At 52.1% G+C, this 23,570-nt stretch overlaps 1 protein-coding gene across 6 annotated transcripts in view; it reads left to right on the top strand.

Annotated features, from left to right (window-relative positions):
* DENND5B (DENN domain containing 5B) overlaps window positions 1–23,570 on the top strand; it is a 1,683,961-nt gene that overhangs the window by 302,176 nt on the left and 1,358,215 nt on the right. For all 6 annotated transcript variants that reach the window (XM_069628551.1, XM_069628550.1, XM_069628552.1 and 3 more), the window contains one exon: window positions 1,366–1,475. In XM_069628551.1, coding sequence (XP_069484652.1) covers window positions 1,366–1,475 — 110 coding nt within the window. The remainder of the gene's footprint in view (window positions 1–1,365; window positions 1,476–23,570) is intronic.

Here is a 23,570-nt window from a genome sequence, read left to right as displayed (position 1 = left end):
GTAAAAAAGTAATTCCCACTGAATTTCATGCATTTTTCAGATTGTGGCTCACTCTCCAAAATGGACACAAAGCTGTTGTATGTATAAGATTTCTTTCTGGTACCCCGGTAGATGGTTATTTTTGAAACAACCAATGTTGTGCTTTCCCTACTTAACTGGTTTGTGAGTTTCATTTACTTTGTCGCAGGTCAGCAAATGCACATTTCTACTGGGTTTAGTTAAAGTGGAAAAACAAGCAGCCATTTTATACATTGAGCAAAATCCATTATTGGATTTTAAATCAAATAACATTTTATGCTAAGCATTCTTTAAATAAAAAGTCTGTATTTTCATAGTATCTAATAGTGGCTGCCAACTTTTTTTTAAACCTTGCGAAGCATTTCACTTTGTCCTTGATAAGAACCACATTGTTGTGTGGCACTTCCTACATGTCAAACCTTAGTATGTCAAATGCAGGCTTCTAAAATGTCTAACGAAAGAAAGTTTGAGTGCCTTCTAGTTTCCCTACCAAAAGATCGGCATATACTGTTGCACTAAATCTTTATCAGTTTTTACGACGGTGCAGTTATGGGGAGGGAAACACTTGCGTAAGCTTTGTGGTATAACCTTATTCCAGCCACTTGTATTAAACTGTGTTGCTCGTTGGACCAGGAGAGCGTTACTCGGAGTATCTGTCTTAAAGCATCTTTTATTTGCTACAAAACAAAGAGGCTTACACTTAGCAGTTATGTTGTGGTACACTGATTTAAATCCATTAGCCATTAATTAAAAAAAATAAAATTTTCTGAGGCATACTTCATTGAACTGTTACCTTTAATTATTAATTAGGATAATGCATGCATTTGTAGATAAGTGGAATATTTATTACAGTTGGAAAGCTACTCAATTCATCTATTTCTTTTTTTTGTTTGCAGTGAAAATTATGTATATTGAGCTATAAAGTGCCAGGTCACAGAATATAGCTGACTTGAACACTAACTCTCTGGTAGTTCAAAATGATTTTGTAAGATTGGATTGGTTTGTTCTGCTCATTATAGATTAGTAAATACATTATTTATACTTCTAGTCACACTTGACAAATGAGATTTTATTTTAAGCAATATGCACAGAATGGCAACCCTTATGATGTTACCCATTCATATACCAACGTCATTGCTGCTGTTGTGCATTTCCAACTGTAATATAACTTAGAGTATTGATACAGTTGATGGAAATGTGCAGCGTGTTCAGTTTTTTAAGCCTGAAACTTTTGCATTTTTCACAGAGAGTTTAAAGTGGATTTCTCAACAGACGGTCCACTGTTCAATGTTCTGTCAAATATCTCACTGAATCCTGTACTAATTAATACTTTCCTATTTGCAACAGGAGATAACTTTGACCAGAGTCCATTAAGAAGAACTTTCAAGTCCAGAGTTTTGGCCCATTACCCTCAGAATATCGACTGGAACCCCTTTGACCAAGATGCAGTCAACATGGTATGTTAAGGGAACGATATAACAGTCTCTGCTTCAAGCATTCCCATAATTCGACCAAGGGTTGCGTTTTTTAGATGGATTTGATTCAACATTTTCGATAAGTATTCTTCAGAAAGAGGAACATGCCTCTTCAAATATTGTGCACTTTTGTAAATTGCATATATTCTAAACTGCTGTGAAGGCCACACTTGCAGAGCTTTTTCGCAAAATAAGTTGGTGTTTGACGTTTCATGGTATTTTATTAACAAATAAAATCATTGCAGAGAAAGTTACTTTCTTGGACTGCTATCTCATGCCGCATAGTTTACTGTCCTTGCTTATTTCGTAGAGGCTTACTGCTTAGTTTTAATCATGAGTGATAAATGTATTCAAGTGTAGAACCGTTGTCTTTCACACATCCAAATAGACAAGGTAGATGAATTTAGGAGGGAGATACACTACCTGGCTGGATGAAGGAAAGCACTTGAGGGCTTTCTTAACACAGCCACGTATGGGCCCTAATAAAGGAAGTGAAGTGTGTGCACTTTAGCCTGAGGATGCCACCAGTGTGCTTGTGCTACAGTCTTGTAAATACTGTTGAATCACATTTTTTAACACTTAAAAAGAGCAAATGAATACATTAAAAAGTATTTGGGTAGGAAGAATGTGGTGAATGCAATGGTAATTTTAATTTTACAGCGAGAAATGGATGTAGATGGTCATGAACATGAATAGGAAAGAAAGCATCTGCCTGAATTTAGCACTGTTGGGCTTTATAGTTAGCAGGGCTTTATAGTTGGCGTGTATTTTAAAGCTACATGAAGTAACCTGCTTTTTCCAGCATTGGATCTTTAATGGATTCACATGTTTTGAATATACTCCTACGTCCCGTCCCCTTTCCTCCATACTTATGGGACATTCCTCTGTCCTGTGGACGGGACCGGAGCACTTTTTAAAAAGCATCATATTTTTCAAAAATGTGTCCTTACTCTCTTTTTACGCGGGGTACCGCATATGGCTGTAACCCCGCCCTCCTTAGCTCCGCCCAGTGCATCACCCATCAGTCCTTTTCTCCGTCTGATCGGGACTGGACGCACTTGCATCTTTGGAAGATTTTTTCCTTCCAGTGTCATCTCCTGCTTCGGCTTAGCGGTCGTGTGGCAGTCCGTCTATGCCGTTTCAGTTAGACTTTCCTGTTTGTTCTTCCTGTGAGCAATGCTTTGCTAGGGTGGATCCCCATCCTCTTTGTTTAGAGTGTTTGGGTCCGGACCACCGGTGGGACCCATGTTTTTACTGCGATTCCCTTTCGGTCCGGGCGCTTCAACATCGTTGAGAGCGGTGGCAGAAAGTGTTTCAGCACACTCCCCCCTACGCAATTTCAAACTTTCATTGACGAGAAGAAACGCCTGGTGAGTTCTTTACTTTTTAGGGCACCCCGACCGGGGGACTCCTTCCCGGTCCGGGAGGAGCATCAAAAGCTCTGTTCCCGGGGCTTGCCCTGAGGTGCTTTCCAGGCCTAAAAAGTGTACGAGTTTTCTCCGAGGGCCCCTCTGTAAGAGGCCTATTGACACTGGATTACATTTTGAGGCCCCTCCTGTGGGGGCTGTTTGTGGGTCCAGTTCTACTGAGGCGGCGGGTACCAGAGATTGCTTCGAGGTCTCCTTGACTGGAGCTTCCCGTAAAGACACTGGGGTACGCCCTGAGGCCTCTGTTGCGGTTTTCTGTACCGGACTAAAGTTAGAGGCCCTTCGTGAAGAGGCTTTTACCGGTCTCGGGACCGAGGTCCCTCGTTTGGAGGCTAAGGTGACTGACAGTTCTGAGTGGCCTGTTAAGTTCTTGTCAGTGAGGTGTACTCCTCATTGTTCCTGCTCAAGCGGTGATGCCAGTTCTGTTGAGGGGGCACGGAGTGAGGTCTCTGACTGGAATTCCTCTGTTACCGGCGTTGCCAAGGTCCTTCCGTTGAAGGCTATTCTGGCTCATAGCATGTCTCAAAAACATTCTAGGCCACGCAATACCGGCTCGGGCCGAGGTTCCTTGTGTCAAAGCTAAGATTAAGACCCCTGACCCATCTGTGGAGACCCCTGTCTCACTTTCACACGTGTCGCAGTCCTTCTCAGGTGCTGACAAAATGGCGGCTACTCCCGCCAAGACTACGGCGGCCATTTTGAATACCTCCCTTACATCTACGCCATCAGCGCTGGGTGTGGGGAGTGACATTTCAGGTGAACATCGTTTTCCTTTTGCGCATCCCTTTCGTCCAGTTTTTGTCTGGAACGCTCGGATGCCCCTATCGCACAACATCTTGCTCCCTGCGGCATCTGTGCCCTTGATCTATGTTGATAACGGTGAAGAAGGGCCCTCTTGGCAACATCTCCCTCACGTCCATGGAGTTACTCTGCTCATGAGAGGCCTCCTCCAGTCGGCCCTAAATCATCGGTGGAGGATGCTTTCTTTTTTTTTTTTTTGGGCAAATTTCAAAAGCTAATGCGCTCCGACCCTATGAAGGAGTATTTTCGATGCTTGTTTAGGGAGACCTGCGTCGTCGGTCCCAGTTATAGAACTGGAAATTTCGCCAGCGCCGCCTCTACCAGCTGGGCCTCCACCAGCCCTCCCTCCCTTGCCTCCATTGTCTCCAGTGGACAAATCTCCAGCAGTGCCAGATGTTCCACAGCTTGATCCAGATGTGTTGGACGACGCACAGGGGAATCAGGACAGCGAGGACCAGCCCTGCTCTGTTAGAGCCTTTCACGACCGGTTGCTGGATATGTGTCTTTTGGATGGTCCAGTACCCGAGGCACCCATTCTGCAGGAGGGGGTGCTTTCGGGGGCGTTCACCTTGTCTCCTTTGGAGCGCACCTGCTTGTTCTTGAAAAAGGACGTTTTAGCCGAGGTCCATAAAGTCTGGGAGAAACCACACTCTAGACTGTTTAACAAAAAGATTCACGCTCGTTATAGGCTCCATTCTTCGGAAGAAGTGGCCTTAGTGTCGCGTCCGCCCCCTTTGTCCACATTGGTGGCTGCTGCTACCTTACAATCCAGACCTGTTTCATCGTCTTCTACAGCGGCAACGTAGGTTCTGGCCAAAGAGGATGAGCTTCTTGACTCTTTGGGGATGAAGTTTTTTGCTAATTCAGCCCTGCAGTTACATCAAGCTAATGCGGAACTGGTATTAGAGGGGGCGAATGTGGAAAGGTCTGTCAAAGTTTGAGGCATTCATTCCCGCTAATAAGCTAGAGGATTTTAAAACGGGATTGTGAGATGCCAGGGTCCTGGCGCAGGATATGCTGGAGGCTGCGGCGCATCATGTCGACATTTCGGCCCAGGGCCTTATGATTGGCGTGGACACCTCTCGTCAAGCTTGGCTGCACGCTACCAAGTTCTCTAAAGAGGTGCACAATAAAGTTCTGGACCTGCCTGTTGATGGCAAGGAGCTTTTTCACTCAACGACAGATGTTGAACGGACTAAGACTAAGGACAGCACCCAGACCACCAAGTCCTTGTCTGTCTTGGTGAAACCGCCTTTCAGGGCACAGAGAATGTCTTCGCAGCCTCGGTCTTCCTCTGGTTTTAGGGGATTTCTGGATCAGAAGTGCCCTAGGGTCGATACTCCATCAGGAAATTCCCACCGACTGCAACAACGGGGCAGGTTTTTCTCCTGTTCCTCAGCCTCCTCTTCAGGTTCAGGTGGCGCCACCACTGATAAACCAACTAAATTAAGTTTCTCTGCGCTCGCACGAGACCCCGGTGGGAGGGCGCATTGAGTCTCACAGGGAGGCGTGGCAGGCCATCACCGAGGACCGGTGGGTCTTGTTGCTCGGGCGGGCTTCCGCTTCCCCCTTTACTCTACCCCACCCCACCCTTCAATCCCTCCTTCCAGCAGTCGGGGTCACCCTCCCTCAGAGCCGAGATACAGAAGCTGCTGGATCTCAGGGTGGTGTAACACGTTCCCCTAGGGGATCGAGGGGAGGGCTTGAACTCCCAGCTGTTTACGGTGCCCAGACCCAACCAGGCTGGCCTGCGCACCATCCTAGAACTTTCCCAGTTCAATCTCTCTCTACCCCAAGAGAAATTAAAGTTGATCATGCCCTGTCAGATAAAGTCCTCTTTACAGAAGGGCGATTGACTCAGCGTGGTGGACCTTCAGGATGCTTATATGCATATTCTGATTTGGAGTCCGCATCGCAAATGCCTACGTTTTTCTGTGGGGAGGAGCATTTCCCGTTCTGAGTGCTCCCGTTTGGCCTCAGCTCGGCACCGCGTGTCTTTACGAAGATGTCGGTTATCGCAGCTCATCTTCGGCTTCAAAGTATCCGTGTATCTGTATTTGGACGATTGGCTGCTGCGCAGTCCTTGTCCTCAATCAGCCTTGAGCAACCTTCAGTCTTTCCTCCAGCTCCTGTTCCATCTTAGGCTGTCGGTGAAGTGGCAGAAATCCTCCATGACGATCTCTCAGGACCTGATCTTCCTGGGTTTTCGGTGGAACACGATCGACTGCAGAGTGTATCTGACCGGGGACAGAATGACAGATCTGTTGGCCTTGTCAGGTGTTTGCGCAGTCAGAGCATGTCGGCCTGATGGTTCCAGAGGCTTCTGGGCCTCATGGCCTCGTGTGTGCTGGCTCTTCCTCTTGCTCGTCTCAAGATGAGGCGAACCCAGATGGCTCTTTGGAGTTCTTGGTGCCAAGCAGTGGACTGAGACTCCAAAATGATTCCCGTTCCATCTTTAATGAGAGAGGACCTTGTGTGGTGGTCGTCTCTCAGCAATCTGTTGGTGGGGACGGCCTTGCAGGACCCTGGCCCGCTAGTGACAATCACAATGGACTCTTCCCTTCTGGGGTGGGGTGTGACGTTCGACCTTCAGGTTTCCGATCTCTGATCACCACAGGACAAACTCCTTCATATGAATCACTTGGAGCTCCTGGCGATCTTCCTGGCGCTCAAAGCGTTCCAGCCTGTCAATGTCAACAAAGTAGTTCGGATCTGCACGGACAATGTCAAACGTCCTTTTTCCCAGGATAGGGGTAGATACGATCTTGCTGTAACCTCCTCGATCTACCCCTCCTTGCACTGCAACAAGTAATTATCTTGCAACAGCGCCCCGATGCCTCTGGGCTGTGTGGCGCTTTACAAATGTAAAAATAAAAAAAAGTTAAAAAAATGTGGTGTCCATGTTTTATATCAACTAGCAAGGGGGTACCAAGTCCCCTACTCTTGTGGATCTTGCCATTCAGATATGGGAATGGGCGGTTCAGCATGGCATCTGGCTGGTGGCAGTGCACATCCACGGTCACCTGAATGTTACTGCAGATGCCCTCAGCCGACGTACAATGGTCCGCAATGAGTGGGAACTGAACTCAGAGATCCTCTTGCAAATCTTCCAGTGTTGGGGCACTCCAGAAGGGGACCTCTTTGCAACCGCATCAAACAGGAAACTTCCCCTGTATGCCTCCAGGAACGGGCTGGGAGCCTCCTCTCTGGGGCATGCCCTCGAAATTCCCTGGCCCAACAGAGCCTATACTTTCCCGCCTCTGCCTCTGATTCATCGGACACTGTGCAAGCTGAGGAGCACGGTGAATTGTTCTCTTCTCCAGCATGGGGTCTGGCATGGATTCACATGCTCATGAATATTCCCCGTCGTCGTCTGGGAATCCTTGGTATAGAAAAAAAATCAGTATCAGTTTCGTTTCTGATCGGTCTTTCTTAGTAGTAACCAATCACTGGTCTCTGGGTCATACTGCCCCCAGCCAATGACTGCCCTCTCCCTAAGCCCCGCCTCCGGCAGCCATCCTCAGATTTTTACCGCACGTTCAAGTGTTGGGAGTCTTCGTGGTGTAGCTCTCGAACCTTTGCTGCGTTTTCGTGCTTTTTCAGGAGATTTCTGATTTTTCGGTTAAGTAGAGCCTCAAGCTCCACCGTTTCTACATTCGATCAACGGGGATCCGTTTCGGAGTTTTCTACGCCCCTCAAGGGTGAAGATTTCATCGAGTTACGCTTTTGGAGGATTCCAGAAGTTCCGAGGCCTACCCCGGACATGGCCCAGGAGAAAGGAAGCTCGACGCCCGGGAAGCTGTTCAGGACCTGCCCTGGATGCCAGCTTCAGAATGTTTACAAGGAGGACGAGCATTCGTTATGCCTCTGTCTCCATGAGGACAAGACGCACACCGAGAAGGACTGTGCGTTTTGTGGGAACATGTCGGAGCGGACCATGAAGGATCGCCACCTCTGTCTCGCCAACGGGCTGGAAGGGAAGAGCCCGTCGGGCGAGAAGAAAAAGAAGTCCGAGCAGTCTTCTAAGCCCTGTGAGGGCGCCCCGGCGACGGGGGCCCAACAAAAGGCTAAGCACCGCGAGTCCACTGGCACCGGGAGCGCCGAAAAGTCGGGCTCCTTGGCTGCCAGGCAGGGCGCATCCTCCCCGGCGCCATCAGCCACGAGCCAACGCTCTGGCTCGGGTAAGAGGAAGTTCGAGAACCCGGCGAAGCTTCTGGGGAGGCCCCGGTCGATCTCGAAGATTCCGGCAGAGGGGGAGCGAGGCTCGGACCCTCCCCCCAAGGTGAAGGCCCCAGGCGTCCAGAAGGTGGCGATGGCCTTAATTCACCGTGCGAAGACCTCGATTGAGGATGTCGCTGCGGCCCTGGCTCAGCCTGTGGAGGCTACACCAGTGGAGGCGCCCTCAGGACCCAGAGTCTCCCTGCCACCGCAGAGGGGGGAGTCTTTCAGGCCCATTGAGAAGACCCCCCACGAAGTCCTCGTTGGAAAGGGTGGGGGAGGGGCTGGTGGCCATCGTGTATACGGACACGACCTCTGAAGAAGAGCGCATCAAAGTCGTGGAAGAGGCCCAGCCCATCGGGAGGGATCCCGACGAGGGCGACGACGAGAGCGACGGTGTCGCCGACAAGGCTCCTCAAGAGCCCTCGCGCCCGTCGTTTCCGGCGCCGCAGGACACCTCGGCGGCCATTTTGTCACCGATTCAGTCCTTATGCTCGGAGATAAGAACAAGGTTGCCCCTTCCCCCGACGGAGGTACCTGAGCCAGACCCGACTGGGGAACTGGAGCCAGGACCTTCGGAGAGTCCACCGCATAAGAGGAGAACGACGCATCCTACGCCACCTCTCCCACCTCTGCGGCCTACTCTGCCTTCCCCCCGGTCTACGACCAACGGGGATGATACAGGCACGACACGGCTACGACAGGTACAGATGACGACGGAGGTGACGATGGGACATGCCCCCCGTCACCTCCTGCTCGGGCGTCCCCGCCCGATGAGATTGGATCCTTTCATGCCATGATTTCCAGGGCATCCAAGCTTTTTCAGCTCTGCCCAGAAGAAAAGAAGAGAGAAGTGTTCCTTTACCAACGGCGCGAGGCTAAAAGGAAGACGGTACTCACCGTACCGCTTCTTGATGACCTCTGGCATGAGGGGCTCGCCCTCCTCAAGAACCCTGCCATGGCGCCGGCAAAGAGGGACCGGTACGAGAAGTAGTACCGGGTCTCCGACGCTGCCCCTTGTGCATTCGGGCACAACCTACCCCGGATTCGGTCGTCTCGGCGGCGGCAAAGAAGAAAGCTGGGGGGGCATCGGCCTCGACATCAACTTCCCCGCCGGACGGCGAGGGCAGGAAGTTGGACACGATGGGACAACGGATCATCTCATCCGCAGCGACGACTATCAAGGCGGCCAATGCCCTGGCTATCGTAGCCTGCTACGACAGGGAGTTGTGGTTCAAAATCGCCCCTCTGTTAGACTTCCTTCTGGACGCCAAAAGGGCTGAGGCCCTTGAAATCCTACAGGAGGGGGAGATTGCTTCGGACCACGCCATCACAGTGGCAACGGACATCGCCGACACCGGTTTCCGTCAGTTGGGCAACGGCGTTTGCTTGAGACGACGAGGATGGCTCAAGGCCATGGATTTCCACCAGGACGTACAAACCAAGGTTTTGGACATGCCCTTCGACGGGAACAACCTGTTTGGGAAGGCGGTTGATGAGTCCCTTCAGGCCATCAAGACAGACAGAGACTGCCCGGGCACTGGGAGTGCTCCAACAACGACGGCCATCCTTTCGGAGCTCCGGAGGCAGGCAGGGTGCCTCCAAGGGATCCGGCAGTGGCTCCTCCACGTACCACCAAGCGGCAAGATCTTCGTCCCAGGAAGCCTACAGGGGACGCGGCAAGTCAGGTGGTGCCCGTCGTCATCGCCAGGGAGGTCAAGGAGGCAAGGCGGCCTCCAAACAAGATTGAACCGACCGAAGCACCCCGGTGGGAGGCCGGCTGGTGAGGTTCGTCATCGTGTGGGAGTCCATCTCCACCGACCGTTGGGTGCTGGATGCCCTGGCCCAAGGGCACGCCCTCGAGTTTCAGAAGAAGGGCCCTAGCGTTCCACCCGTGGCCAGGAAGGAAAATCACGTCCCTCAACTACTGTTGGAAGTAAGGGCGATGCTCAAGAAGGGTACCATCGAGCTCGTCCCAAAGAGGCTTCGGGGCTCCGGAGTTTACTCAAGGTACTTCCTCGTAAAAAAGAAGACGGGAGGATGGCGCCCCATCCTGGACCTACGATGACTTAACAAGTACATCAAGGCACAGAAGTTCCGTATGGTCACCCTCCAGCATGTGCTGGGATAGCTGGAGGAGGGCGATTTCCTGTTGTCGTTGGACTAGGAGGATGCGTACTTCCACATCCCTATTCTAAAGACACCGAAAATTCCTCAGGTTCGTGGTCCAAGGGCGGCACTACCAGTTCAAGGCCCTCCTGTTCGGATTGAAGTCGGCACCCAGGGTGTTCACCAAGTGCCTCGCACCGGTGGCGGCACGGCTGCGCCTACAGCGGATCCACGTCTACCCCTACCTGGACGACTGGCTCATCCGGGCAGGGACAAGGGAGCTCGCGTGGAACACACTGCAAAGACCGTCCAGCTGCTCACGGACCCGGGATTCTCCAACTTTCCAAAATCCCACCTGGTTCCGTCGCAAGTCGCCCTGTTTCTGGGAGCCAAGCTCAACACAGTGGCGCGGCTGGCCTCGCCGTCGGAGGAAAGGACCAGGACCATTCTAGGCAAGGTGCAGCGTCTGCTGGCCACGGACATGGCCAGGGTAAGATCTATCAAATCCCTCCTCGGGATGATGTCCTCCTGCATTTATCTGGTGCGCCTTTGCAGGCTTCGGATGCGACCCTTACAGGAGTTCCTCGACGCCCGCTGGATCCAGTCGATGGGCAGCTTCGAGGACAGGATCCCTCTCAACAAGACGTTCCGTCAGGCGGTCCGGTGGTGGGGTACCCGCTCCGGTCTGTCGGCGGGCACAGACTTTCAGACCCCAGCTCACCAGGTGACTGTGACGACGGACGCCTCCCTGGAAGGTTGGGAGCACACTCCGGAGATCTTCACGCAAGAGGCCTTTGGCTCCCGGAGGAGAAGTCTCTCCACATCAACATCTTGGAGCTCCGCGTGGTGTTCTGGGCCCTCGGGTCCTTTCTTCCGTCCCTCAAGGGCAAGGTGGTGAGGATCTTCACCGACAACACCACCACGATGTTCTACATCCGGAAGCAGGGCGGAACCAGGTCCCCGGCCCTATCCAAGGAAGCCCAGGATCTGTGGCATTGGGCCGTCGCCCAAGGGATGTTTCTCGTGCCTCTTTATCTGGCAGGAATAAAAAACACGATCGCCGACTCACTCAGAAGGGAGCTGCGCTCGTGCCACGAGTGGCAACTACGCCAGGATCAAGTGGATCGACTCTTCCGACGATGGGGCGAACCCCAAATCGACCTCTTTGCGACGAATTCCAAGTGCCGGAGGTTCGCCAGCAGCTTCCCCCAGCCGAGGAGCATGGGCGATGCTTTCTTGTTCCCCTGGGACAGCCTATTTCTTTGTGTTCCCTCCGCTGCCGTTCCTGCTCCGGCTCATCAACCAGCTCAAGAGGTCCCGGTGCAGGATGATCCTCGCCGCACCGGCGTGGCCGAGACAGATCTGGTTCCCGGACCTTCTGGACTTGTCAACGTCCCCACCAGTCAAGCTGCCGACGGACGCAGACCTTCTCTCCAGAGAAGGAGGCGCCATTCTTCACCACAACCCGGAGTCGCTGAACTTGCAGGCCTGGCTCCTGCAGCACTAGAGTTTGGATGGTACAACATCCCGGCCGACTGCAGAGGTTCTTGCAAAGGCCAGGGCGTCCTCAACTCTCGTGCTACGGACATAAATGGAAGAGGTTTTCTGTGCGCCGGGCACAGAAGATTAACCCTCTGCGGATTTCGGTCCTCAAGTACTGCCTACCTACTGTCGCTGGCCAAAGCTGGACTGGCTCACGCCTCCATCAAAATACATCTGGCTGCAATCGCCCGATATACCAGGATGACAGGACGGGCGTCCTTGTGGTCTCATCGCCTGGTGAAAGAATTCATGAAGGAACTATTCCGATCATTCCCGACGGTGAAGGCTCCTGCCCCCGCGTGGGAGCTTAACGTGGTGCTGACCAAGCTCATGGGGGGGGGGGGCCCCCATTCGAGCCTATGCATTCGGCGCCTTTGAAGTTCCTGTCATGGAAGACAGCTATCCTCGTGGCCATCACCTCCGCACGACGAGTGGGAGAGATCCAGGCCCTATCTTGCAAGCCTTCATACTTGACTTTTCATGACACAAGGGTGGTGCTGAGGACACACCCATCCTTTAGGCCCAAGGTGCCGTCGGGCTTCCACCTCAACGAGCCCTTGGTGTTGCCAGTTTTCTTCCCGTCGCCTTCGTCGCCGGCCGAGAGGACTTTGCACTCGCTGGATGTAGCTAGAGCGTTGAAGTTCTACGTGGACCGCACAAAGAGTTTTCGGAAGACGTCGCAGCTGTTTGTGAACTTTGGGACTGTGAATCAAGGGAAGGCTCTCACTGAAGACTTCCATTTCCAGATGGCTCTCTGGCTGCATCATGCACTATCACCGGTTGGCAAACCGACAGCTGCCCGGCCGTCCGAGAGCCCATTCGACCAGAGCGATGGCTGCTACCACGGCGTTCCTGTCTGGTGTGCCCCTGCTGGACATCTGCAGGGCTGCGACGTGGAGGTCGTCACACACCTTCACAAGATTCTACTGCGTCGATCGGGACTCCAGGGTCGGCCAAGCAGTGCTGCGCAACCTGTTCACCTAAGGTGAGCCTGGTGAGGAGGTAAGAGTTGCTTAATTTTGAGTTGTTGTATTGCTTAATGTTGAGCCTGTTGCCACCCCCCCCCCCCCCCCCCCCCGTGGTTGTGCATGTGTGTACTGCTATGTATTCTTATTCATGAGCATGTGAATCCATGCCAGACCCCATGCTGGAGAAGGAACAAGTAACTTACCTGTAACTGTTGTTCTCCAGCATGGGTCTGGCATGGATTCACATGCGAACCCTCCCACCTTCCCCTCTGCGGCTCTTCACTTGGTCATACTGCCACTTTACGTGCTACCAAATCTGAGGATGGCTGCCGGAGGCGGGGCTTAGGGAGAGGGCAGTGATTGGCTGGGGGCAGTATGACCCAGAGACCAGTGATTGGTTACTACTAAGAAAGACAGATCAGAAACGAAACTGATACTGATTTTTTTTCTAAACCGAGGATTCCCGGCCTGATGACAGTTAATATTCATGAGCATGTGAATCCATGCCAGACCCATGCTGGAGAACAGCTACAGGTAAGTAACTTGTTCCTTCTGCTCATAGCACAGTGGTGGTCCGACAGATTTTGGTTTTCAGAGCTTCAGAATCTGTCGGTGTAGCACCGATCAGGCTTACTTTGGTTCCTGACCTACTGTAAACCTTAAGCACCTTTCGCGGAAAGTGTTCTTCTTGGTCGCTGTGACTTCGGCAAGACTTGTGAATGAGCTCCAGGCTTGTCGGTGGAGCATCCCTTTCTGGTTTTTCATAACGATAAGGTTGTCCTGAGGACGAATCCTTCTTTCCTTCCAAAAGTGGTCTCTGATTTTCATCTGAATCAGTCAATCTCCTTGCCTGTCTTCTTTCCAAACCCAGGCTGAGAGGGTTTTGCATTGCCTGGACTTTAGAAGATCCTTTAAGTTCTGTCTGGACAGAACATCTGAATTTAGGAGTTCTTCTCAACTCTTGGTGACCTTCGGTAATCCGCAGGGTAAGCGGGCCTCCAAAGCGACTATTTCCAGTTGGATCGCTGCCTGTATTATGGAGTCTTACGCTTTTCAAGGTCTCAACCTCCAAAAGGGGTTCATGCACATCTGGTACGGGGCAAGGCATCTGCTCTTGCCTTTCAAAAGTATGTCCCCTGGGAGACCAGCACGAAAGCGGCTACCTGGTCCTCTCCATCAGCCTTTTGTAAACAGTACCGTTTGGATCTGAGCTCCAGGTCTGATGCTCAGTTTGGCCTGGCTGTACTTAAAAACCTTTTTCAGTAAGGAGTTTTCCATCCACCCGTAATTCCTGTGAGGAGTGCTTGGGAATCTCCCATAAGTATGGAGGAAAGGGGACGGGACGTAGGACTGTAAGGTTACTCACTGTAGTGATCACCTTACTCCTAGTCAATAGTCCCCTTTCCTCCATATGCCCGCCAGCCGTCCCCTCTAATAAGGTACCTCTGTTAATGCTTGAAGGCGATAGAAAAGGACTGATGGGCGATGCGCTGGGCGGAGCTAAGGAGGGCGGTGTTATGGCCGCGTGCGGTACCCACGTAAAAAGAGAGGAAGGACACGTTTTTGAAAAATGTGATGCGTTTTACAAAGTGCTCCGGTCCTTCCCACAGAACGGAGGAATGTCCCATAAGTATGGAGGAAAGGGGACCATGGACTAGGAGTAAGGTGGTCACTACCGTGAGTAACCTTATTATTTCCTGCCGACAGGCTGGGAATCCTTGGTAACCTTAGTATTATATACTATATTATACTAAAATCAAACAAGCCAAAGTGGGAGGCTCCAGCTCCCCTGTTATAGCGGCCAAACATCGGAACCTTCTCCCGCCCTCCTCGAGTGCTGAGCACTCATATTGGACCTTTTCGCAAATAGCACAAAATTCTGCTATTCATCTAACGGGCCGCTCTCCAACGCCAGCCTCAACAAATGGACAATGGCCTCCGTGGCTACAAACACTAGTACTCCTACGTCCCATCCCATTTCCTCCATGCTTGTGGGACATTCCGTCCTTCAGGACAGGACCGGAGCACTTTTGTAAAAAGCAGCAAAAACTGCGATTTGTTGTCCTTTTTATTTTTGTGCGGGGTACCGCATGTGGCTGAAACCCCGCCCTCCTGAGCTCCTCCCTGCGCATCGCCCTTCAGTCCTTTTCTCCACGCGGTCAGGGCTAGACGCACTAGCATCACTGAGAATTATTTTTATTCCCTTTGTCCTTCCTGCTCCGGTTGGGATTCATGCTTCTACTCGGACTCCCTCTGTCTGGCCAGGGGACTCCTTCCGGGGTCTTCTAGGTCGGCGAGGGGCTTGTGTAGCTCTGTCACCAGGGGTTCCCTTGAGGTGCCCCAAGGGCCTAATAGGCATACCGGAGTGTTCTCTGAGGGTTCCCACAGCAGAGCGGCCAGTACTGGACATTGTTCTGAGGTTCACCATTTGGGTGCTAAGGTTAAGCCTAGTTCGGCTGTAGCTCTGGATACCAGGGTTCGCCCTTAGGTCTCCATTTCTGGAGCTTTCCATACCGAGTCACAGCTCGAGGCCCCTCTTGAGGGAGCTTTATGTGCCGGTTTAAAACCTGAGGTTCCTCTTGTTGAGGCTAAAGTCAGCACCAACAGATCTGAGAGACCCTCTTTGAAGGTCTCGTCAGTGAGGTATATCCCTCAACCGTCCCACGCTCGGGGTCATTGTGGTACTGGTTCTGTCGAGGCGGAAAAGAGGGCGGTCACTGATCATTACCCCTCCACTACCGGCTCTGCCGAGGCTCCTCCACTGGAGGCTAATTTTGGGACCTGTTCCAAGATGTCCAGTAAATATCTGAGACCACCCAATACCGGCTCTGCCTGAGGATCCTTGTATAAAGGCTAGGTGTTACTTGAGTCCCCTGACTCCCCTGAGGAGACACTTGCCTTATCTCCACATATGTGCAGTTCTCCTCAGGTGTCGACAAAATGGCGGCCCAACCCCTGTAGTCTATGGCAGCCATTTGGGATTCCTTTTATACCGACATTCACGCCTTCTGGTGCTGGGAGCATTCCTTTTGGGGCTTAGCAGCCCTTTCCATGCTATTTGGACAGCAGAAATCTGTTCCGCCCTTAATTTGACTGGCGCGCACGGACAAAGCTGCATCATACAGTCTCTCTACCTCATGCTTCAGCTGCACTGATTTACATAGATCCGGCTGCTGGTGGGCCCTCCTGGCAACCATCCTCCTTGTGTTCATGGGGGTATGCCCCTCACAAGCGGCCTCTTCCTGTACCAGCGCTAAAGCCTTCGGCTGAATGAGTTTTTCGAGGGGATTGGGTCCTCCGACGTTTTCCATATCTATGACAGTAATCACCACAGCTGTGCTGCTTCAGAAAATCTTTCTGCGTCCTGTGTCGATGACGTCGATGCGCTGTCCACAAGGGCTTCGGTTGAGCCGACGTCACCGGATGTTATAAGTAGGACGCAAGACGCCCGTAGCCTCAGTTCCATTTTGTCTGTGAACGTGTTCGCTTTGGAGATCACAGCGCGCCTTGATTCTACTGAATCCTGTTCTTTCGGTTCTTTGTACCTGTTTCTTCATTGCTACAAGTATGTCTTCGGCTTCCTCCACCCCGCGGTCCAGGTTTAAGAAGTGTCGGGTGTGCGGGTCCAAGAGGTTGTTGCCGGATACGCACAACGCTTGCCTCTGTTGCCTCCGGGAGGACCATGATACGGACGACTGTGGACTGCCAATGCCTCACATCGAAGGCCTTGTGGGAGCGTAAGAAGAAGCTGTCGGTCGGTAAGGTGGCCAAGCCCCGGAAGTCGCGTTCCACTGGTCTTTCGACAGACGATTCGAGGGGCGACTCTCCGCAGAGTCCGGGGGTACTCTGTCTGGGAGTCGGTCCCGCCATTCCTCTGCCTCTTCGAGGCACTCCAGGAAGCGCTGTCACAGGTTGCCTTCCCCGTCCTCTTCCGAGGACACCTCCCGTCTGCGGGTTGCTTGTCCCAACAAGCATTCGACTCCTGAGGAATGGGATTCCTTCCGAAAGGAGATGTTGGTGATTTTTCAGTCGCAGGGCTCCGGTCCGTCCGCGCCGTCTGAGGACGCCGGTCGTGGCCGTGCTAGAGACACTGCTCATCCGCCTTCGGGCTCGAGCAGTCATCGCGACCACCGGGCACCTTCGAGGTCCCGGTCGGACAAGAATGGTCACTCTAGACATGCCCTTTCCAGGTCCCGGTCATAGAGGCAGGTGGCACCGAGGTCGTCGACGGACTCTCTCGAGGCCCCGCCTCCAAGGAATTCGTCGGTGCCCAGGCTGTCGAGACATGCTCAGGGCTCCCCCCTCGAGGCCTGTGTCGAAGCTGTCGGCGCCGCGCCCGACGTTGGTGCCGATTGCTTCAACGCCTTTCGAGGCAGCTTTGTCGGGATGCCTTGTGGTATGGGGGAACCCCCTAGAGAGGCTCTGGCTAAGGCAAAACATGTCTTTGTTCCTTTTTCGGTTCCCTCTTTCCAGCCTCTGGATTATATTTCTGAGGTGGATGAGGGGTCTGAGGAAGGTGAGGTTCCTGATGACATTGTTTCTGGTCATAGTCAACTTGAGGACCTGCGTCAGTCGCTGCACGACGCCAATGGTCTTGAGACCTCTCCGGAGGTGGTGTTTGGTCGGCCGCAGCCTGGCACGCATGCCTATTCATCATACCGGCGCCTCATGACGAGGGTCACGGAGTACCTGGGGTGCTCTAAAGGATGCAATGTGTGAATCCGTTCAGTCGGGTCTGGACATAGTTGATTGCGTCAGCCGGTCCATGGCAGCGAGTACCGTAATACGCAGGTTTGCGTGGTTGCGGAAGTCGGGTTTTGCTCCTGATGTGCAAGCCCTCCTCCTCAGCATGCCCTTTGATGGTGACCATCTTTTTGGCAGCAAGGATGACAGTCTTTAGAGGTTACAGACCTCCAAAGCTGCAGCAAAGTCGTTGGGTACTGCAGTTCACCATCCTCTGCCTTTTCATCCTAGGGGACAGCAGTGTAGGGGAGGTTCCTTTTCAATATTACGCGTCCTTTAGTAAATCGAGAGGAGCTGCAAGTCAAAGGGGCAACCGTAGGAGTGGAAAACGAGGTACTCGAGGTGCCAAGGCCGCGCGAGCAGTTGCCTCTCTGCCCTCAGGCACTGCCGCAGCCGTTTCAGCTCAGTCATGTGGTCCATACTTCTCCGCTTGGGGTATGGGGGGAAGGCTGGCGCAGCATCTGGTAGAACGGCATGCCATTACTTCAGATGTGTGGGTTCTGGAGATCATAGCCCACGGCTACAGTCTTCCTTTCCGGCAGAGGCCTCACGACAATCCACCAGGGAACCTCTCTTTGAAGAGTCTGGATCCGCCCCTTGCGCAGGAAATTCAATCCCTGCTGGAGAAAGGCGCCATAGAACTGGTGGAGAGGATCAAGGGATGGTATTCCCCTTATTTTTTGATTTCGTAGAAAGACGGAGGATTGAGACCCATCATGGACGTGCGCGGTTTGAACAAGCTCTTCAGGAAGGACAAGTTCAAGATGGGTACTCTTTTTCTCAAGTCCTCCAGGCCCTTCAACTTCAGGACTGGTTGGTGTCTCTCGACCTCAAGGACGCTTATTTTCATGTGCCGATCCATCCAAAGCACAAGAAGTACCTGAGGTTCGTGGTTGGCGACTCGCACTTTCAGTTTTGGGTCCTGCCATTCGGATTGACCTCCGCCTTGAGGGTCTTCACCAAGCTCATGGTGTTTGTGGCAACGCATCTCAGGAATGGGGGGGGGTTCACGTCTACCCCTACCTGGTCGATTGGTTGGTCAGGGCGCGCTCTCCCAAGCAAGTCCTGGATCATCAGTCCGTCACCTGCCACTCCCTTCACAAGCTGGGCTTCTCCCTCAACTTAAAGAAGTCTCCCTTGACGCCAACGCAGCGGCTCCAGTACATCGGAGTGGTGCTCGACACATCCTTGGGGCAGTGTTTCCCTCCCCAGGTAAGGGCTGTTCACATTCAGCAGATGGTGCACAAGTTTCAACTTGCCCAGACGCTCCAGGCGTTAGAGTTCTTGAGGTTGCTCTGCCTCATGGCATCCTGCATTCTTCTGGTGCCAGAGGCCAGTTTGCGGATGAGATCTCTGCAATGGGCCTTCAAGCTTCAATGGTCCCAGTCCTCCGCCAGGTTGTCGGACCCCGTTCAGGTGCCGCCCTCAGTTGCCCAGGACCTTCTGTGGTGGGCTGTCAAAGGCAATCTGATGAGGGGGGCTCCATTTTGGCTGCCCTGGCCGGAGGCGAGGATCGTGACGGACGCATCCCTCACGGGATGGGGAGCTCATGCCACCGAGCTGACAGTCATCGGTCGTTGGTCTCCGTCGGTGTCCAGACTCCATATCAATCTGTTGGAGCTGAGGGCCGTCAGGCTTGCCCTCAAGGCTTTTCTGCCGACTGTGCGAGGGAAGAATGTCCTGATTCTGACGGACAACACAGTGGCCATGCACTACCTCAACAAAAAGGGGGGGTGGGGCAGGGTCACTTCCTCTGTGCAGGGATGTGATGCAGCTCGCGTTCTGGGCTATCCAGCAGAAAATTTCAATCTCTGCAGTTCATCTGCTCAGAGACGTAAACGAGACAGCAGACGCTCTGAGCAGGCAGAGCGCGATCTCTCACGAGTGGGAGTTGGCTCAGGTGATTCTCCTGGAGATCTTCGCCCTTTGGGGGACCCCTCAAGTGGATCTCGTCGCCTCCAGTGTCAACCGGAAGTGCGAAAGGTTCTGCTCGCGGGAATTTCTTCCAAGAGGAGCCTTGGGAGACGCGTTAGTGGTGGAGTGGTCCTTCCCACTGCTGTACGCATTTCCTCCAGTCCCCGTCATCCCGCAAGTGCTACGGAGGTTACAGATGTTCGGTTGCTGGATGATCCTCATTGCTCCGGCATGGGCCCGGAGGACGTGGTACCCGGACCTTCTCGACTTGGCCATCTGCCCTCCACGTCGTCTTCCCTACCAAGACAATTTGCTCTCACGGGAGGGAGGGGTCAGGTTCTCCATCCAGAGGTCAGATCCCTCAACCTTCACGCTTTGCTTCTGAAAGGTTGAGGTATATCGATTGGGACCTCGCTGATGACGTGATGGAGGTGTTGCTTTCGACCAGACGGCCGGCAACAAAGTCCCTGTACCGTTGCCGTTGGAGAAAGTTCTGCGACTGGTGCAGGGTTAAGAATGTGGATCCTTTTTCATGTGACATTCCTGTGGTTCTGTCTTTTTTGCTTTCTTTAGCCCAAAGGGGCTTGCAAGTGGGTACCATTAAAGGTTACCTGGCGACGCTGTCTATATTTAAGCGCTCGTCTGAGGAGTGTTCTTATTTTAAAATCCCTTTAATTTCTCAGTTTCTGAAAGGGCTCACTAATACGTTCCCTCTGTCACCTTTCCAGGTGCCCGGGTGGGATTTGAACCTTGTTCTCAAGGTTCTAATGGGTGCTCCATTCACGCCTTTACATTCTTGTCCTTTGAGATTGTTAACCCTGAAAACTGTATTATTGGTTGCGGTCACTTCTGCTCGCAGAGTGAGTTACAGGCACTGTCTGTTAAGCCACCATTCACTGTGTTTCATAAGGACAGGGTTGTCCTTAGAGTTCGTCCGTCCTTTTCTTCCGAAGGTTGTGTCCGATTTTCATTGGAGCCAGGTCATTCTTCCAGCATTTTATCCTCCTCCGCATCCTGGTAAGGACGAGGAGAGGCTCCATAGGTTAGATCCTAGGAGGGCTTTAAGTTTCTACATTTCAAGCATGTCCCGGGTCAGAGTGGACGATCAGCTCTTTATTGGTTACGCTGGAAGACATTTGGGACAAGCTGTTACTAAGCAGACTTTGTCTAGATGGATTATCTTGGCAATTTCTTAATGTTACCGCCTGGCGGGTAAGGACCCTCCAGTAGGCTTACGGGTCCATTCGCCTAGGGGTATGGCTACCTCCACTGCCCTGCAGAGGGGTTTTCCTATTCGTAACATCTGTGAAGCAGCCACTTGGGCTTCGATCCATACTTTTGTATGTCACTACTCCCTAGATTCTATCCATGGGCAGGATCTGGCCTTTGGCAAGGCGGTCCTTTACTCTGCAATTTGATTGGGCATTCTAAATTTGTATATTCTAAATTCTTTTCCCACCTCCTTAAGTTGGCACTGCTTTGGGAGTCTGTCATAGATATGGAATACGTCGGAGTACGAATCCCCTCGAAGAACAAGTTACTCTTACCTAGTAACCGTTCTTTCGATGGGATGGTCCGACGACTTATTCCATTTCGCTCCCTCCCTGACTTCCCCGCTACAGAATTTCTTAGGCGATTGCAGTTTACGTTTCCGCAAGGCTTTCTGTGGTCATACTGGCAGAAGATTGGTGCCACGCGTTCTGGGAAAAAACTACAACTGAGGCTACGGGCATTGTGCATCCTACTTATAACATCCGGGGACGTCGGCTCGACGGAGGCCCTCGAGGACAGCGTATCGACATCATCGATGCAGACGCCGAAAGATTTTCGGAATCAGCACAGCTGTGGTGATTACTGTCATAGAAATGGAATATGTCGTCGGACCATCCCATCGAAATAACGTTACCAGGTAAGAGTAACTTGTTCTTTGGGAAGTTTCCGATGCTCATGCTCTCTGACCCTCTGAAGGCGTATTTCAAGCGTCTTTTCAGGGAAATGTATCCTGAGCCTCCTGTTCCACCTGCCCGGCTGTTCCATTGCAGGTTTCCGGTGGTGCCACTAACTCCACCGCTTCCTTCTGGACCTCCTCCATCTCTTCCTTCTCCTGCTTCTGTTGTCTCCCATAGAAAAGACACTGACGGACTGGGACAACACTTTAAAACCTGAGTCGGTATGCTTGGTGGACTATCTGTTCCCGCCTCATTGGATGAGCCTCAAGCAGATCAGGCCAGCGATGAGCAGCCCCGCTCGGTGAGAGCATTCCATGACCGGGTCCGGATATGATGGCCCTTCTTGACATTCCAATACCTGAGGCCCTTACTCCTCAGGAGGGGGTGCTTTTGACAGCCTTTACCCCGTCACCTCAGGAGTGCACCAGCCTGTTCCTTCAGAAAGACGTCTTAGCTGAGGCCCGCAAGGTCTGGGATAAACCCCACACTGAACTACACATCAACAAGAGAATTGACGCTCTATACAAGTGTCACACCTCTGAGGAGGTTGCTTTATTGGCTTGTCCGCTCCCATCCTCAACGTTGGTGGCAACGGCCACCCTCCCAGTCCAAGCCTGCCTCTGCATCTTCAACGGCAGCGGCCCAAATCCTATCCAAGGAGGATAAACCTTTGGACTCCTTGGGCAAGAAGGTCTTTGCCAATTCGGCGCTCCAACTTCGTCAAGCGTACACCAAGCTCCATCCTGGCAGCAGCCAATCTGAGGATGTGGAAAGAGTTAGCCGACTTCCAGGAGTTTATTCCTGCGGATAGGCTATATGACTTTAAAGCCGGTTTGTCGGACGTCAGAGTGCTGGCGCAGGATTTACTGGAAGCTTGATGTTAGGCAGAATCCTGTGCAGTGCTCTTAGGGACCACTACACACAATTAAGACCACAAGTGGTAATACAAGTTCACCTTTTATACAAGCCTGTACTACTATGTTAAAGTGGTAGCAGTAGCGGAGCAGTCAGACTTCTCAAGAGCAAATGAGCAGTAGTAGAGATTACACAAAGGACCACAATTACTGTGACTCAAACACTGACTCGGTTTTTGGTTGAAAAAGTAAAAATTAATTTATTTCTAAACCATCTGTTGGTGAAACACTTCACTTCTATTAAATTAAAACCACCCGAAAATACACTACACACAACCAATTCTCTTGGCACTGAACGACTCAAGATAAGTACACTATGTTTTAACGGACCGGTGTTGTGAAACAAGACTTTACCGGGAATACATATGTGATCACTTTTTGACAGTAAGGACAGTTCGGTCTTACGAAAGGTACGCGTATCCGCAGAAAGAAATGTTATAAGAAGGAGGGAAGACAAGGGCAAGCCTTGGATGAGGAGAAAAGGGATTCACCCTAGTTCCTCGAAGCTGGACACAGTACCTTATTCAATGAAGAAGATGGTGCCACGGCAGCTGTTCCTGGTAGTTTCCTGCAGACCCACGGTTCCTGGAGCTTCGGTATAAAGGACGATGTCTGGAGGGGCCTTCACTACTCAGGGATGAACCCAGCAGCAGCGACAAGGAATAAAAGGTGCGCTCCTTAAAAACAGGAGAGGCTCTTCCGATGGCTATCTGGACCACTACAGCAGTGTGCAGCGATTTCGACCACGAAGAGGATCCTCTGGCTGTGAAAGATTTGCTGGTTGATCCCACCAGGCTCAAGGGACGAAGACTCCGGACTGGATCTTCTCTGGTCGTCGAAGGGTAGATGGCTGAGGATTGCAGCAGGGCTTCACCGGGGCGGGGTTGTTGCAGCAGCCGTCTTCTTCTCCGCTTCTCTTCGGTTCCTTGTAGCTCCAGTGGCGACTGACTTCCAGCCCACGAGTCCTGCCTTTTATGCGAAAATCCCCCATTCACATAGCCTGGCTGTCAATCACGCAGCAGGGGGGTTGTCCGGCCCGGACAAACACCTCAGCCAATCACGGCAAAGTGCGACTTGGGATTCCTAGGATACCCTGTGCAGGGGGTGACTACACCCCTCCCTAACCTTCAGCCCACCGAGACACCCAGGCGCCAAGAGGAGGCCTTCTTGGCAGAAGCCCGCCAAAAGACGGTGAACAAAGAAGGCAAACCTGCTTTGCCACGCAAAGTAAAACACAAGGACTTTAACAAAAAGAAATGGCGAATAAACCCGACCGGACCCAAAATAAAAAGTATTTGGTCAAGCGGGTTTATGTTCGAGGCTAATATAATAGCCTAAAACAATAGCACGTTTATATAGTATAACCACGGTAGAAATGTTAGGGTAGATACCACTGCCACCAGCCAAGTCTAAATGTTAAAAGAACAAAACGGTGCTCTACGAGGTACAGATAAAAAGGGCTAAGGATTAACCCTTTCCAATACTCCATGTA

This window comes from Ambystoma mexicanum, chromosome 12 (genome assembly GCF_040938575.1).
Source record: "Ambystoma mexicanum isolate Mex_15411 chromosome 12, UKY_AmexF1_1, whole genome shotgun sequence".
Lineage (NCBI taxonomy): Eukaryota > Metazoa > Chordata > Amphibia > Caudata > Ambystomatidae > Ambystoma > Ambystoma mexicanum.
This window is presented reverse-complemented; position numbering and strand designations above follow the sequence as displayed.